Source organism: Canis lupus, chromosome 8, assembly GCF_011100685.1.
Source record: "Canis lupus familiaris isolate Mischka breed German Shepherd chromosome 8, alternate assembly UU_Cfam_GSD_1.0, whole genome shotgun sequence".
Taxonomy (NCBI): domain Eukaryota; kingdom Metazoa; phylum Chordata; class Mammalia; order Carnivora; family Canidae; genus Canis; species Canis lupus.
The window spans coordinates 2562667-2580242 of NC_049229.1; the positions used below are offsets into that span (position 1 = coordinate 2562667).

At 38.5% G+C, this 17576-nt stretch overlaps 1 protein-coding gene and 1 gene segment (V, D, J or C); both read left to right on the top strand.

Annotated features, from left to right (window-relative positions):
• Window positions 1-17576, top strand: part of LOC607937 (T cell receptor alpha variable 9-2) — a 544059-nt gene that overhangs the window by 31078 nt on the left and 495405 nt on the right. The gene's annotated exons all lie outside the window — the stretch shown is intronic.
• Window positions 13145-13956, top strand: LOC102156901. The segment is given in 2 exon segments: window positions 13145-13317; window positions 13529-13956. Coding segments are annotated over 2 exon segments (453 nt in total).

Sequence of the window (17576 nt, forward strand, 5' to 3'; positions counted from 1 at the left end):
CCAAACCAAAATCAATGAATTGTTGGAGGCTTAGTGTGAACAAGTCTGAGAGTTAAAAACTCCAGGGCACACAGTTATAGGAGGACCCCACAATATTATGAGATTATATCTGGGAGCTCAATCAGGTACCCACAGTAAATACTGGAGAAAAATCCCCTAGCTTCTGGCAGGGAGGGGTGGGGGAAGAACTACTTTGAAATGCACCAGAAAGATCTGTTCTTCCATTACAAGGCTTGCCTTCAGAGGAATAGTCAACCAGTACTTAACCAGCTGAGGTACTATCAGAGCCTTACTAACCTAGGGGAAAGGAAATACCCAACTCCAGCCAGTTTAGCCATCCTATGCCTCCTAATGGGAGAGAAAGAAATAGAAAAAGCCAATTAGAGAAGTTCAAAATCTTGAAGACTCGGGATCCCTGGGTGGCACAGCAGTTTGGCGCCTGCCTTTGGCCCAGGGTGCGATCCTGGAGACCCGGGATCGAATCCCACATCGGGCTCCCGGTGCATGGAGCCTGCTTCTCCCTCTGCCTATGTCTCTGCCTCTCTCTCTCTCTCTCTCTCTGTGACTATCATAAATAAATAAATTAATTAATTAATTAAAAAAACAAAAAAAATCTTGAAGACTGACCCCCATTAGCAAGATCATGGACACTTCCCCTCTTCTCACTTCTCATGATCACACTCTTGATGGCTTATTTCAGTAGCTCCTTTTGCCCAGTACTTTCCTATCTGGCTAGTAAGGAAAAATGACAGGGCAGAGCAAAAAAGAAAAAGCATATTTTGGAGAGACATAGCAAGCATCAAACAGACGTGGCAGGGATGTTGGAATTATAAAAACGTGAGTTTAAAACAATTATGATTAATATGCTAAGCCCTCTAATGGATTAAAGCAGACAGCATACAATAACAGATGAGCCATGTTATCAGAGAGATGGAATCCTAAGAAAGAATCAAAAAGAAATATGAGAGATCAAGAGCACTGTAACAGAAAAAAAAGAATGCTTTTGATAGACCAGAAGCAGCTGAAGAAAAAAAAAATCTCTGAACATGATGGTATCTTGACAGAAACCTCTAAAATTGAAAAGCAAAGAAGATAAAGATTGAAAAAAATAGAACAGAATATCCAAAGGACATGTAACAGCTACAAAAGTTGTAACAAATGCTTAATGGATATATCAGAAGGAGAAGAACAGAGGAACAGAAGAAATAATTGAAACAATAATGACTGGCTATTTCTCCAATTTTATGTCAGACACCAAAACACAAATTCAGGGAGCTCAGAGAACACCAAGCAGGATAAATGCCAAAAAACAAAAACAAATCTAAACAAACAAATGCACAGAAAATCAAAGATAACGACAAAAAAATCCTGGAAGAAGCCAAAGCAAAAAAAAAAAAAACAAAAAAAAAACCAACCTACAGAGGAACAAAGATAGGAATTACACCTAACTTCTTTCAGAAATCATACAAGCAAGAAGAGAGTGAAATATTTAAAGTCTTGAAAGAAAAACCCCATCAACCTAGAATTCCGTACCTGTAAAATCATCTTTCACAAGTGAAAGAGGAATACTTTCTCAGACAAACAAAAATTGAGGAAATTTGTTTCTGCAGACCTGCTTTGCAACAGACATTAAAATTTATTTAGAGAGAAGGAAAAGAGAATAGGTCAGAAACTGAGATTGACATAAAGCAAGGAAGAGCGTCAAAGAAAGAATAAGTGAAAGTAAAATATAAACTTTCATTTTTTATTCTTAATTGATCTGACAGACTCACATTGAGTTTATTCATTAAAAATTATTTATTAAATGCACAATAAGTTACAGGTATTTTTGTGGATTTATAATGTAGAGTACCGAACAGAACAGACAAAACAAGTACCAAAGACCTTCTCTAATGAGGCTTGAATCTAGATTGGTCTATGGTGTTCAATTTATTTTATTTTTTAAAAGATTTTTATTTTATTTATTCATGAAAGACCAGAGAGAGAGAGAAAGAGAGAGAGCAAGGCAGAGACACAGGCAGAAGGAGAAGCAGGCTCCATGCAGGGAGCCTGATGTGGGACTCGATCCCGGGTCTCCAGGATCAGGCCCTGGGCTGAAGGCAGCGATAAACCGCTGAGCTACCCTGGCCACCCTGTTCACTTTCTTTTAAAGCAATATACTATTAGGTTTATTTTCCAACATAGGGCATTTCCCTTGCTTGCTTTCAATGACTGGCACGTTCATGTGGTGATAAAAGGCACAGACGTTGAAGTCTTGTACTTGCTAAATGATATGTTGGCAAAATTACTAAACTGGGAGCATATTGGAGCATAAACTTGGAGATATTTCATCATCTATAATAACATATCCTTCATTACATAGTTGTAAGGATTCAATTCAATTCAATTAATTGAATTAAATGAATAACATTAGCATAAAATGATTTTTCAACTAACAGTGGTTATTCTTGGACACATATGAGATGATGAGGCAGTGAAGATAATATGTAAGGAAAAAATAATAAGAAAATACCAAATATCGATTAAGGCTCAGGTTTCCATCATCCTGCTATTGGTTATCTTACTGTTTTACTATGGTGATGGCTGGGAGTCTCTCTTTATTTTACATTGGCTTTATCCCATCCAATTATCTGAACAGATTGTAATGGCTTTCTTGTTTGGTTTTGTTATCTCATAGGTGTTACACACAGAAAAATAATAATTTCTTGCTTTTAGTGTATTTTTTTAAAGTAGGCTGTGCATCCAATGGGGATTCCAAAGTGGGGCTTGAGCTCAGGACCTGAGATTAAGACCTGAGATCAAGAGTTGGATGCTCAACTGACTGGGCCATGAAGGCTCCCTATTGCTAGTGTGTTTTAGTGTAAATTGTAAGATGGATCCACACAAGCTTTATGGAGCAGGGCTCAGATATAGGATCATTATCATGAGCTACAGTGTCACTAACTAGATTCATATGTAGGGGCTTATTTGATAGATTTCTGTACTGAGAAGAGAGAAAACAACCTCTCTAGGTTTTTCTTGGGGGAAGGATGCTTTTTTGTTTTTCAATTTATAACTCATACGTGATAGGTGCTGAAGAATTTTATAAAAGAAAGAGAACAATCTGGAGGACAAACAATAGAAGTAGCTCTCCAACTAATCTGCACTTGGTCTTACATGATGCTCTTTCCATGTGATCTCTTCAGAGGTCAGGAATAGCTGAGTGAATATGTGCACAGGGGAATGGATCTAATTTATGGTTGCCTGAAGAGTCTCTCAGCTTCCTGTGACAATAGAAGTATAAATATGGCTTGGTAGCATCTGAGAGCTTTCAGACTCCAAGCTGAGTCCTCATGAGTCCAACAAATAGGATAATGGAGAAGTCCTTGGGATTTTCATTTGATACTTTTCTTTTGGCAGCCGTATTGTGAGTTGGTGGGCTTTGGAGAAATGAATAAAAAGAGCAGAACCTAGTCATCTTTGTCATAAATCTGAAAATTATAAAATGGTGGTTAAAGCTACCATGCTCAGCTGGAGGATTGTGAAAAGACACTCTAATCTTTCAAAATATAATCAGCCATTAATAAATCTTTGTCTGTGGTTCTGTTTAAACAGAGTTGAGCAGTTCATATTCAATGGAGCCGAGTGCTTCATTCCTGAGTCTCCAGGAGAAAATACCTACCATTTTTTATTGTACAACTTCCATTGGTTCAAGAAGAATTCTGGAAAAGGATTTGTATCTTTAACTTTAATTCAATCAAGCCAGAAAGAGTATGCAGACAAAAATTTTAAAGAACTGTTTGAAAAGAGAAGTTGTATAGAGTTTTGCACATCCCAGCCTGTCATCCTGGAAATTTGGCCATCTACTTTTGTGCTTCCTGGCCTAGTGTTCTCTGAGCACCTGCAGTCCTACCACAACCCAGCAGCTGGGCTTCTTGATACAGGTGGGTGGGAGTGAGTATGTTTTATTTATTTATGGAGGGAGTTTTCTATATAATTTTTGTCTCCAAATAGAAATGAAGGATAATATGCCATCTCCCTTATGTGATGAATCTGAATTAATATTGACTTCAATTTCCTTTGGTTGCTATTGAAATTTCATTGCTCACTGCAGATTGTACTGATCTTGGACCTGCTTACCCACAGAGTCCCCTCCACTGCTGTCACTCGCCCTTTGTGGCTCAGGGTGTCAGTCCTTGAAGCAAGGTTTCATCAAGTGGTAGCCTCACTAGCAGCATCTTACTCATTTGTTTATAATCTTCACAACATTTCTATCTTCATGCACCAATTATACCATTATTTAATAATTTAATATTAAATTGACTTTTATATTAAATAGATTTTTAAAATAACTACACAAAAATTATACTTGTTTTAATTGACACCATCTGTGAAATCATATATTTGATGTGCTCGTTGTTTTCTTTTACAAATTAAAACAATGTGATATATGTAACAAATAAAAATGTACCACCTAACAAACTTCTAGTATCAATCACACTTTAGGAAATACTGATTCAGCCATGCCCTTCATTTAACAGATGGAAGAATTAGGACCTACAGGCATTGCATGACTTACTCAAAGCATGACTTATAGAAAAATGCAAGGTAGAGGTAGAAACTAGACATTCTGACCCCTTGTCAATTACTTCTTCCATTAAAGATGCAAAGTAGGATCTAGAATTTGAAGGAATGAGTTATGTGTTTTAAATTCAAGTTAAATTTAAGTTCTATTAAATTCAAGTTAAAATTAAGTTCTATTCCAAAATAGAACAGTCCCATAATTTCATGATATAGAAATGATCACTATTACTATTTTTCAGCTTTTGTGTGTGTGTGCACACAAACAGCTGTATTTTTCTATGAAAGGGGCTTACAGTGTACCTGGTATTTATTAACATGCTTATTTGTCTCAACACTATAATGAAGACATTTTCATGCCAGAAAACATACGTGTGTGTATGTGTGTGTGTGTGTGTGTGTGTATATATATGTGTATATATATATATATATATACATATATATATATATACACATTTTTAAAAGTAATCTCTATGCCCAATGTGGGGCTTGAAGTCATGATCCTGAGATCAAGGGTCACATGCTCCACCAACTGAGCAAGCCAGGTGCCCCCAGGAAACACAGGAAACATATATGTTGAGGACATAATTTTGTGATTACTGGGTTTCCATTACATAGATGAAGTTTTTAAATTAATCACTTTATTTCCTCTTAAAATTTTAATTTAATTATAATTCTAGTACAGTTAACATACAGTGTTATATTAGTCTCATGTGTACAATATAGTGATTCAACACTCCCATACATTACCCAGTGTTCATCACACATGTGCTCCTTAATCTCTATCGCCTATTTCACCCTAAATTAATCATTTTTGGTATTATTTCCAATTATCCAGTATTATAAACAATGTCATTATGAACATTATTAAAGCCATAGCTTTAATGGAAATGGAATTGCTTGGATAAGGGAAAAGACATGACACTGAATGTCTGAGTTCCCTGAAGAATTTTGTAACCGAGTTATGCTTCAATAGGAGCATATGAGGGTGCTGATTTTCCAATACTTTACCAGATATGGACATTATTATTTTAAAACGGTTTCCGTTATACTAAGTGAACATTTTTCCATGTTTTAATTTTCTTTTAACCTGTGAATTTACACATTCTGTCATTAAAAAGTAAAATAAGATTTAAAAACTTCGGGGTACACTACACAGAGTTAGAATAAACATCCTTTCATAAAATAAGACATATTAAACAGAGCTCAAAAAACACTGTGCTGGTCCAAGCTACCTTCTAATTGGTCTCTTTTCTCTCAAGACAGTGTATTACCCACATCTTTGCTATTCAAAATGTGGACCAACAGTATTAGAATTTATGTAGAATCTCAGACTCTGCCTTAGACTGACTGAATTTAAGTCTGCATTTTACCAAGATCTCCAGGTGATTCTATCACTTAACAGCTTGAGAAACAATAACCTGATTGTTAGCCAGAGTGACTGTTTAAAGCATAAATCAAAAGCTGTCTCTTCTTGCCTAAAATGCTACAGTGGTTTTCTATTACTCCTACAGTAAAATGCAAACTCCAGGGTACAATATACAAGGTTTGGCATAATTTGAATCTTTCCTGACCCCTCAATATAAGCTCTTAACTCTCTTTCCCTAGCTCTTTGTGCTGCAACAACACTGATCTTCCCTCCGTTTTTTGAACTTGCCATATCCTTTCCTATATTTGGTCTTACTCTTTCATCCATCTGAAATGCTGTTCCCCTAAATCTCAGCAACCCAACTCATTTTCATCTTTTAGGTTTCAACTCAAATATCATTACTGTGGAAGAAGCCTTCTAACTTCTGCTGATCTCTGACTAATGCAGTCACCCACAGACCTCCTCTTAACTCTGTCACAATACCCTGGTTATTTCCCTGATGATAGTAATCACAGCATGCAGTTATATTGTGGACTTTTGTGTCAGTATGTTAATTGCCTATACCTCCAATTAAAATACAGCTCTCTCAGGCCAGAGGTACCATTTATTTTGTTCGTGTCTTTTTCCTTAGTGCACAGAATAGTGACTGACCAACAGTAGTCAGTTATATGAGGCAAAAGAAAACTCAGGAAACTTACTGCTGTATCATTTTCCTGAAGGAAGGAAGGAAGGAAGGAAGGAAGGAAGGAAGGAAGGAAGGAAGGTTGGTTGGTGTTGGCCCCTCATTCTGTCTCTTCTTTTCCTTCTTCTCATCCTCACCTTAGCAGTTCTCAACTTTGTGTATATTCTCTTTGCTTAGTTATATGGTACAATTTAGTTCTCTCTGGCCCTTACCCCCGTCTCAGATCCTGGCCTTTTTCCACTCAGTGGGCTCTGTCAAATAATTATATCCTCTCAGGGTCTCAGACTGTCTCCTCTCAACTAACCTCATTTTATCAGGTATAATCTGAATGAGCTGGGCTAGCTACTCGAAGGCTAATAACCTCATAGAGAAATGACTAAATGAAAAAAAAAAAAAAAGAAAAGACATACCCAAAAGGCTTTGGAAAGTCAAACAATAACTTAAGGTCAAATAATCATGAATGTATGTCAAAGTTTTATTTCAAATTATTTCAAGAGAAAAGCTCTTCAGGAAATAAATTCAAATAATTAGCCTTGTTAGAGATATTTCATAGCAGACTAGATTTTTTTTTTAAAAAAAAGGCTGATTAAAGGTCATTAGTATGGTCAGAGAACTGGTTTGTAATTATTCTACTTTCGAATGTCTGTGCACCGGCTACTAGGTTCCTTGGATTATTAATTATCATTTGAGTGTGTAACACCGATCTTCCAGAATGAGTTTTTATTTCATTAAATTATATCAGAAAATTGCTCTAGCATTTTATCAGTCCATTATTATCCATTACATTACATTACATTACATTACATTATACATTAATGGGGTTATACATCACATCCTTCAAGAAAAGTACATTCTAAACCAGTTTGGGGAAACTTATCTTTCTCAAAGGAATTCAAATCTTTACTATAGTATTTATAAATGTGGGAGAGAGGGGAGTTGTCAGGACTTGGATCTTAACCTTCTTACAAGATAATAAGTTTATCGTTTCTTTGATGCTATTATTGTAGACATAGGACTCCTAGGTCAGAGACAAAGCATTTTATCTTTGCAAAGCAAGAACATTGGCATATTTACTTCAGTTGCATTTGCCCTTCATTCTCAAAGGGTGATATAATGGGCTCACAGTTCAGCGTGCTATGCACGCAGTGGGATTGTGTCATAGCTAAGGAACAGAGCTTGGGGAATTTACTGTTTTTTTTAGGAAGCAGCAAGCAAGCTTGCTCTTTGTCTCAGAGAAAACATTTCCTCATTGCTCAAGGTTGCTTGCTGTAAGGATAACCCTAAAAAATGGTTTAGGTTGAGTGGTCATGGCCTTATGTTATTGGCACACCCAGCAAGATATGTAGAACTATGAAAGATTCATAGTGGATTGTCTTTCAACAATAACCACCCCATGATCTTACACTGTGTGTTTCTTGAAATGTTTCTCGTGAATATGCCAGTCCATCAGCCATCCTGATTAATCTGACAGAGACCAAGACTAAATCCATTCAATTTGTCCTAAACAGCAGTTAATCAAAGATGCTATTAGCAAAACTCTAAGCAGCAGAATGACATCAATTTTCAGCATTAACCTCAATCATGTCTCCTAGGATTCCAGATCCAGTCAACTGTGAATTAATTCAAGGATACAGATGGCTAGATATAGGGTAGCATTCGTTATGATCCATTCAAGGAAGTTTAGACTAACACACTGATCTTTGGTTTAATTGAAAAAAATACCAAGAAGTAACCACATCACTGATAAAAGGATGTTTTGTGGTCTTTTTCTTCCCAGACATAAACATATAACCCAAAGGGCACAAGTTAATCCAGTTTGGGCTTTACTGTTAAACTTGATTAGAGTCAGCGTCACATCACTTTGGCTAAGCTGTATAAGCATTGTTACGGAGTATTTGCAACCTCTATAGCAATTCATGAGGCATGACTCAAGACTGCTTAGACATCAGAGGCATATACATTTGTACCAGTCAGATTGAAAAAATGTGCTGATTTATGTTTTTGTACACATATGGGGTTGGGAATCCATATTGGGAAGTTTCCATTGATGGTGTCAGACAGAGCAGAATAGTTCAGGACAGGCCATATTCATATCAATTTTTCTGTTTTCATAGAATGTGGAAGAGGATGACAAACCAGAGTAGGTCAAATTGCTAACTGCAGCTATTGCTTGGCCACAGAAGACCATATGGTTGTTTTGCTAGGTGGAAGTGTTGGATCTAGCACATGAAAAGAGCATTAATCCCTTACCCTTTCTTGCCTCTCATAGTCTAAGGTTTTCCTTTCCTGGTTGCCAGGGTTGCTCTTTCTCCACTATGACAAAATTGGTATGACCTTTCTTCTTAAAAAAGACTTTTATTTATTTATTCATGAGAGACACACAGAGAGAGGCAGAGGGAGAAGCAGGCTCCCCGCAGGTGTCTGATGCAGGACTTGATCCCAGGACCCCAGGATCATGACCTGAACCAAAGGCAGATGCTCAACCACTGAGCCACCCAGGTATCCCAGTATGACCCTTCTAATAGCTGTAACTTTGCACTTTTTTTCTAGTCATTTCCCAATCACACTCAAAACTTCTGTATAAAAGGATAAAGAGAAGAGGTATAGGGAGGGACATGCCATTTACAGAGACGACTTATATTCACCACCTTGGCTGTCTTGGGTCACTGTGAGGGATCTCTTAGAGTAGTATATTAAATAAATAATAGTTATCTTTATGATCGAGGACCACATTTATCCAACAAAAGAATCCAGATGACTGAACTGGAATTAAATTTTAGTACCATTTTGAGTGGGCTGCTATTAGGAGGCTATATCAATCAAGCTGGTCTGACATTGCCGCTAAGAGAAAGAAAGAAGCAGCATGCCTTCTACTCCTGGAAAATTGGAGTAGGTATACTTTTCTCTACTCTTCCTGTTAAGTACGGTTTAAAACCCTGGGCCTTGTGTAAAAACAAAACCTAAGAAGGTAGAGAGAAGAACACAGACTAACTAACTTGGAATTTGAGGAATGACAGAGCAGTGAGTTCCCTGAGTTTTCTTTTGCCTCATATAACCCAGCTGAGTTCTGGAGAAGCCAGTAACCTGGAAATGCCAATAGATGGAGACAAAAAAAGTCCAAGAAAAGCCTTCTCCCTCTCTCTGTACCCAAAGGACCAGGAAAAGGACAACCTAGAAAGATAGAAAAATTTACCACAATAACCAGTCCTCTCTAACCAAACACCACAGAAAGTTAGACAGTGACCAAGCCAACACTTAAGACAAAGATAGCTCAAACTTGATAAGAGAGATCTGTGGCATTTTAACTCATCCTTGCTCCAACTTCTTATAACTGACTTCATGACAGTCTTTGAATGGTGGCCTGCATTCCCAGTGTGATGTCCTGGTGGGGGAGGGAGCAGAGCCAACCTTGCTATCAAAGAATAGTGCTTTACTGCTTTAACCTGTCAGGGAACTCCCTAAAGAACTGATGCAAAGGCTTACCTGGATTGCAGGTAACTCAGATCTCCTTCAGGACAGAGAAGCCACTACAGAGGAAATTTTCTAAGGAAAAAAATTTAGTAGTGGAATTTAATATTGGATTTGAGCAGGCAAAAGAAAGAATCCCAAAACTTAAATACAGATCAATTGAAATTACCCAGTCTGAGAGCAGAAAGAGAAAAGAATGAAGAAAAATGAAGGGAGCCTGAGAAGCCTGTGAGACATTGTAAAATATACCAACATAAGTGTAATAGGAGTCTCAAAAGGGAAGAGAGAGGGTAGCCCTGGTGGCGCAGCGGTTTAGCACCGCCTGCAGCCCGGGTTGTGATCCTGGAGACCCGGGATCGAGTCCCACGTCGGGCTTCCTGCATGGAGCCTGCTTCTCCCTCTGCCTGTGTCTCTGCCTCTCTCTCGCTCTCTCGCTCTCTCTGAATGAATAAATAAATGAATCTTTAAAAAAAAAAGTGGGGGGGGGGGAGAGAGAGAAAGGGGCAAGAAGAATCTTTTTAAAAATAGTGATGAAAATCTTCCCAAACTTGATTGAACATGAGCCTCCACAGCCAAGAATCTCAATAAACACCAAGTAGGATAAAGCCAAAAAAATTCACATTGAGACACATAATAATTAAACAGTTGAAAGACAAAGACAAATTGAGAATCTTGAAAGTTGTAAGAGAGAAGGGATTAATTACAAGCAAGTGATCCTTAATATGACTAACAGTCAAGTTCTCATGGAAACCATGGAAGCCAGGAGGCAGTGGAATGATATATTTAAAGTGCTGAAAGAAGAAAACCCATCACCCCACAATTTTATATATGGCAAAACTACTTTTCAAAAATAAAGAAGAAATTAGGGCATCCCCAGATAAACAAAAGCTGAAGTGTTTATCACTTGTAGATTTACCCCACAGGAAATCCTAAAAGGGAGTCCTTCAGGCTGAAATGAAACAGCACTAGGCAGTAACTTGGAGACACACACACACACACACACACACACAAAGATAACAGACCATGGTAAAGGCAACTACATAAGCAAACATAAAGCCAATATTTTTCATTTGTATCTCTTCTTTTTTCCTACATGATTTAAAAATCAAATGCGTAAACAATACAGTAATGTTAATGAGCACACAATGGGTAAAGACGTTTGTGTTTCCACATATATAAAAGTCTCCTTTATTATTGTTTTTAATAGTAGAGCTCATATATTTTTAATGGACACAAAATTACTAGCATCTGCAGTATCATGAGATGAATTCCCTTTGAATCGGAGCCTGCTCTGTGTTATTTTGAGGTTTACAAAACATATCTAACATACTACTGTAGAAAATGAAGACTACTTAAATCAAATGAGAGAGAGGACTGTGGATTTTATTTTTGATCAATTGCTTTAACATTGTCCTTCTATCATCTGAAGGAGTTCCATCAGACATCATTAGGCACAGAAGCTTCTTTTTTTATAAATTTATTTTTTATTGCTGTTCAATTTGCCAACATATAGAATAACATCCAGTGCTCATCCCGTCAAGGCACAGAAGCTTCTGCAGACAGGACAGCATTGATGCTATGTGGATTCTATCATTTTCCCAGGGTGGATATGGCTTTGCTTCCATCACAACATTAGGCTATTAGCCATTTATATTAACTTTTGTTACAAATCTTTAAAAAGGGCAGGATGCTTCTTATAAAGACTGTGCTTGAAGTCCACGTTCTATTTTTAAGGCTTTATATTTGGTGTTCATAGATATCCTAAGACCATGGTTGTTGCCATCGTCTGTGGCATCTCCTTTGGTTCTTACCTTCACTGAGAAATGGCTGTGTGGTTTCTGCCAAATGGCATGTACTCTTAGAAGAATGTCAATATTAGCATCTTCTCCCTTATTCTGTTTCAGGTTGTGGAACAGGAAAGACAGTTGTTGTCTGTGCTTGTTTCTCTGTAGCCCAGTGAAGCTTCTGGCATATATTGCCCTCTGATAAATCTGCTTTGCTGGCTAGGCTAGGATGGAGATGCAGAGAGGGCAAGACCAAATCTTAACTTTTGAAGATAAACCCTACATATTAAGGCTTTATGCAAGAAAAGGGAATAGGAGGAAATAGACAAACAAACAGGTACACTAGGTTTTATTTATAGTCTAGATATTGAAGTCAGGTCTGTATTGTAATAATAATAATAAATAATAATAATAATAATAAATAATAAACAACTCTAGTAAGCACTATCTTGACACAGATGTGTCATTGATGAAAAATAGTATGAAGAATCCCAAGTTTCTCTAGTCCTTGGCTTTGTTAAAAAAATATTGCCCAAGTTTTGAGCTGGAAACATGTTTATTTGTTCAGATTTTAGGCTGCCTGTCTTGAAAGGATTCTTTTGAGTTAAAATAAATTTCTTTAAAAACTGGAGGTGAGGGAATGACATAGGAAGTGTCTGGCCTGATGTGGAGAAGAACTACACAATATGAAATGCTCCTTGAATTGCAAGAACCTCACTGGGCAGTAAAATACAATACTCTGTGACTACTTTTACAGCACAAGAAAGTGGCTATTCTCTATAATTGCTTTTGCTCAGACAAGTGCTATTATCTGTATATGTAAAGCAAATACACACACACATCTCCCTCTCCCCACACACGTTGACTTGGACCATATACTTCTTAAATTTTTAATTTTATGGAAGTGGCAGATTTTTACTGTTATTAATTCATATAATAGGGGTCTACATTTGAACATTTCTTTGATCACTATCATGAGTCCACAAGATGGCAGTGTTTTCTCAGGGACAAAGGAAAGCTTGTGTGTGTGTGTGTGTGTGTGTGTGTGTGTGTGTGTGTGTGTGTGAGAGAGAGAGAGAGAGAGAGAGACCCAGAGAGAAATAGAGAAAGGAGAGGAGGGGAGGGGAGGGGAGGGGAGGGGAGGGGAGGAGAGGAGAGGAGAGGAGAGGAGAGGAGAGGAGAGGAGAGGAGAGGAGAGGAAGGGAGGGGAGAGGAGAGGGGAGGGGAGGGGAGGGGAGGAGGAGCTTGGTAGTATAGGAGGGGTGGTGAAAAACTCTCCTTTTTCCTAATTGGTAGAATAGATGCTTTATAATTCCTAAAGCAGAAGAATTTGAAATGTCTGAGATAGACTTGTTTGTTTTAGGGCTTAAAATCTGAATCCTCAGTGAACTAGAGGAAGAGAATGATGAAGTCCTCAAGAGTCTTACTAGTGATCCTGTGGCTTCAGTTAACCCGTGAGTTTTGGGCATCTATATGGGAATATGAAGCACTGCATTCAGAGTTATCATCTATTCTGGGCCTGTGGGTAATAACATGAGTGTTTTTATCCCTGCTAATTAAGGGAAAGTTGGGGTAGGAGGTCTGTGAAAATGCTTTTAAATTCTGGAGAGTAAGCATCTACTACTCAATGAATATCCTTTGACTGACCACTGTCTTTCTGCATAGAGATGACGAGTCAACAGAAGGGAGTGGAGCAGAGTCCTGGATCTCTGAGCACTCTGGAGGGAACCACTGCCTCTCTCAACTGCAATTATAGTGACAGTGCTTCCCAGTACTTCATGTGGTACAGACAGTATTCTGGGAAGGGCCCTGAGTTGCTGATGAACATATACTCCAAAGGTGAAAAAGAAGAAGGAAGATTTGCAGTGCAGGTCGATAGAGCAAAACAGTATGTCTCCTTGCTCATCAGAGATTCCCAGCCCAGTGACTCAGCCACCTACCTCTGTGCAGTGAGCCGCACAGTGCTCCCCTGGCTCCTGCTGTCTGTACCCAAACCTGCTGGGGCCCTAGCAATGCCTGATATAGAACCTAGGTTGCAGGGTAGAGAAATTCTGTTTGCTCTCTAGATGCAAATGTGAATTAAGAGCATTAGCCATCGCCATAGAATGCCTTCTCCCACAGGCAGCACATGGGAGCACAGAATGACTTCAGATTTCCTGAGAAGGATCTATAAGTAAGTACTTAAAAGAATTCCAGACACTGAGGAGGTTTGTTTTGGTGATTAAAGGACCTGCAAGGATCAATTATCAAGATCATACGATAACGAAGGTGTCATAGAAAAGTTGGTGAAGAAAGTTGATAACACCAAAGATTATATGAAAACTCCTCTCCCCTGATTCCTTGGCACTCTGGAATTGCCCTACAACTTATGTCCAAGTCCAGGAAGAATGTTTGTGGCCTGATAGAAATAAAGCTTTGTGATAGATGTTACAATTACAAGGGAAAAAATGTAAAAGCCACATTTATTGTAAATTTGAAGATGTGGGCTACTAGACAGGCCATTGCTTATATAGTCCAAAGGGTGGGAAAACCTGGAAATTGGGAATTAAGATTTCTGTTCAGTTTCGTTTCCATAGTCACTGACTAAAAGGATCCAACCCAGTCAGAATTTGCTTCAAATTCTCAATTTGTGGACTGAAGACTCTCTACAAATATTTCCAAATCGTGAAAGAAAGATTTGAAAGGCAGTGAGAAAGAACAGGAAGTTGTGCTGGAATCAAGATCTTTGAATTCTAGTTCCATGTCTGTTGTGTATCTTCTGGCATCATGGTGCACTGGAAAGAATTTGGTTGTGATGCCAGTTTGAATAGCTTTTATGTTACTAATGAGCCATTTGATCTTCAGCCCATATTATATATATTTCTCTTTTTAAAAAAGATTTTATTTATTTATTTATTTATTTATTTATTTATTTATGGAGTGTGTGTGTCTGTGTGTGTGTGTGTGCGATCAGGGGGAGGGGCAGAAGAAGAGGGAGAGAAAGAATCATAAGCAGATTCCATGCGGAGTTGGAAGCTTGACCTGGGGTTTGATCTCATAACCCTGAGATCATGACCATAACTGAAATCAAGAGTTGGACACTTACCTAACTGACACCTAGGTTCCCCAGGCCCATATTAAATATGTTTTCATCATGTATATTTCAGGATTGTTTTCAGGATTAAATGAGATTTATATATGTATATTTTTTTTCTATGCTTCTCACATGTAAGTGCAGTAGGAGTTGAATGGAGCATAGGAGGGAGCATAGCTAATCCACACATTGACCTTCAATTTGTCCCCTGTGTTCTGTCCATCCACACCTCCATTATACTCTCTTTCTGAGCCCAGAACTTCTTCAAGGTCCCAAGAAGTAAAATTTCCTTCACTCACATTTCTACTGACATCTTCTGTTTCATTCTGGGCTGTGCTTTTGCCCTCTGTCTCACTCATCGCTGTGCTCGCATTGATTTTCCCTCTTATGGGATTATTAATATCTTTTATCTTTTTTTAATTTTCTCATGATGGATTTAAGTTCATCCTGTTTGTGCTTCTAAATTTTATTTCAGTGGCGGGACGCCTGGGTGGCTCAGTGGTTGAGCATCTGCCTTTGGCTCAGGGTGTGATCCCACTCCGGGGGATCGAGTCCCATGTCCGGCTCCCTGCATGGAGCCTGCTTCTCCCTCTGCCTGTATCTCTGTCTCTCTGTGTCTCTCATGAATAAATAAATACAATTAAAAAATAAATTTTATTTCAGTGGCAATTCTGGGGAGAAAAGAGAAGAGTACATATACTTAGTGTGATATTTTGAATCAGAAGCATACTCCAGAAACATTTAACATTTCAAATTGGCCATGTGATTTGGTCCCATATGTGAAAGAGATCTATTGGCAGGGTCAAGAAGTAAATCAAGAAGAAGAAGGAGGAGGAGGAGGAGGAGAAGGAGAAGGAGAAGAAGGAGAAAAGAAGAAGAAGAAGAAGAAGAAGAAGAAGAAGAAGAAGAAGAAGAAGAAGAAGAAGAAGAAGAAGAAGAAGAAGAAGAAGAAGAAGGAGAAGAAGAAAGAAGGAGAAAGAAGAAGAAAGAAGAAGAAAGAAGAAGAAAGAAGAAGAAGAAGGAGGAGGAGGAGGAGGAGGAGGAGGAGAAGAATGGGAAGAAGATCAGAAGCTTGAGAGGGGTACCTGGATGGCTCAATGGTTGAGCATCTGCCTTTGGTTCAGGTTGTGATTCCGGGGTCCTGGGATCAAGTCCTGCATTGGGCTCCCTGCAGGGAGCTCTACTTTTCCCTCTGCCTATGTCTCTCTCTCTCTGTCTCTCATGAATGGATAAATAAAATCTTAAAAAAGAAGAAGAAGAAGAGGAAGCCTGAGAGAGAATTGATTTCAGACTGGTGCAAGTCAACAGAGGATTCAGAAAGAGTGAGTTGTTCTGCACCTCTGAAAAGGACTCCTGTTGACCAGATTCTCATTTCAGCTGAGATTTCTCTCCTTGATATTTCAGTTTTAAGTTTCAGTGGTCTCTAAAATAAGTGGAATAGAGAAGTCTTCTCCTTCAGAGTTTCATCTTACTATTAGAGCATAGAGCAGACTTCCCCAGTTGATAGGCCCCTGCTGTATGGGACTGTGTTGCTTCACTATGTTGAGTGCCCCTGATAAACTACTTCCATGGCTTCTACACCCAACACCCACCCACCCCTTTTGCCCCTGGAAGTTCCTCTCATTTCCAATCTGCTGGCTGCACTCCTTCAGCTTTATTGAGTTCATATAGATTCCCTTTTTTCTCTCTCCTAGTTCCTTCTAGAACCATTTATTTATATGTCATATTTTCGTTACCTTTATAATTCTCCCCACTTTTCTGAAAATGCTTCTCCATTGATGTTCTTTTTAGTGTGAGATCACTATCATTATATCAGTCTATTGTGACCTCCAACAATTGGAACAGGACTCACCTTCTCCACTTAAACATGGGGTGCCCAGGTTATTCTCTCATGCCTAAACACACATCAAACTAGTTCACCTGAAAACCAAGGAGTCTTTTTCACACTTTCTGCTGTGAAAGAAAATTATTGCCTTTACTAGTTTGCTCTGATTAGATAATGTCACATGTTCCAGGCTGATTTTAAATATCATCCACCAGCACAAGGCCATATGAAACTCAGCTCAGCTGAGGCAATTGATTTTAGTCTTCCTAACTGATGAATGGCTTTAAAAATAGAGTGGTACTTCAAAGTCTAGAATATTGTCTTCTGTGATTAATTTCTCAGTGAAGTAAATTACTCATCTATTTTTTATAAAGCTCCCATTTCTCCCTTATTTTAGGGATTAATACCATGTACTACAGAGGGTGACATTTTCACAAATTCGTGGAGGAAGAAACACTTCCTGTTGAAGTTTTTTTAGATGATCACATCTCTGAAATGAGAACAGAAGACAGCTAGCTCTCTCAGATCTTTGGTCCTACCTCTGGAGGCAGAGGGCAATGTTGCACAAACGAGACGTTTGTTCTGGTTGCAGGTCATCACCATCCCCTCAGCCCCTCCTCCCTGCAGCTGGCTGATGTCTGTGCAGAGAGGAAACTGACAAGAAGAGGCCAGAAAAGAAGACTCTTTCTAACAGTCTTTGAAACTCATCAAAGCAAAGGACTTGTCCAGCCCAATCTCTCCACTCTTCCTATAGATCTGAAAACTCAGTGACCTCAGCTAACTGTCCCACCTGCTCAGGAGCCACAGTATCTCCA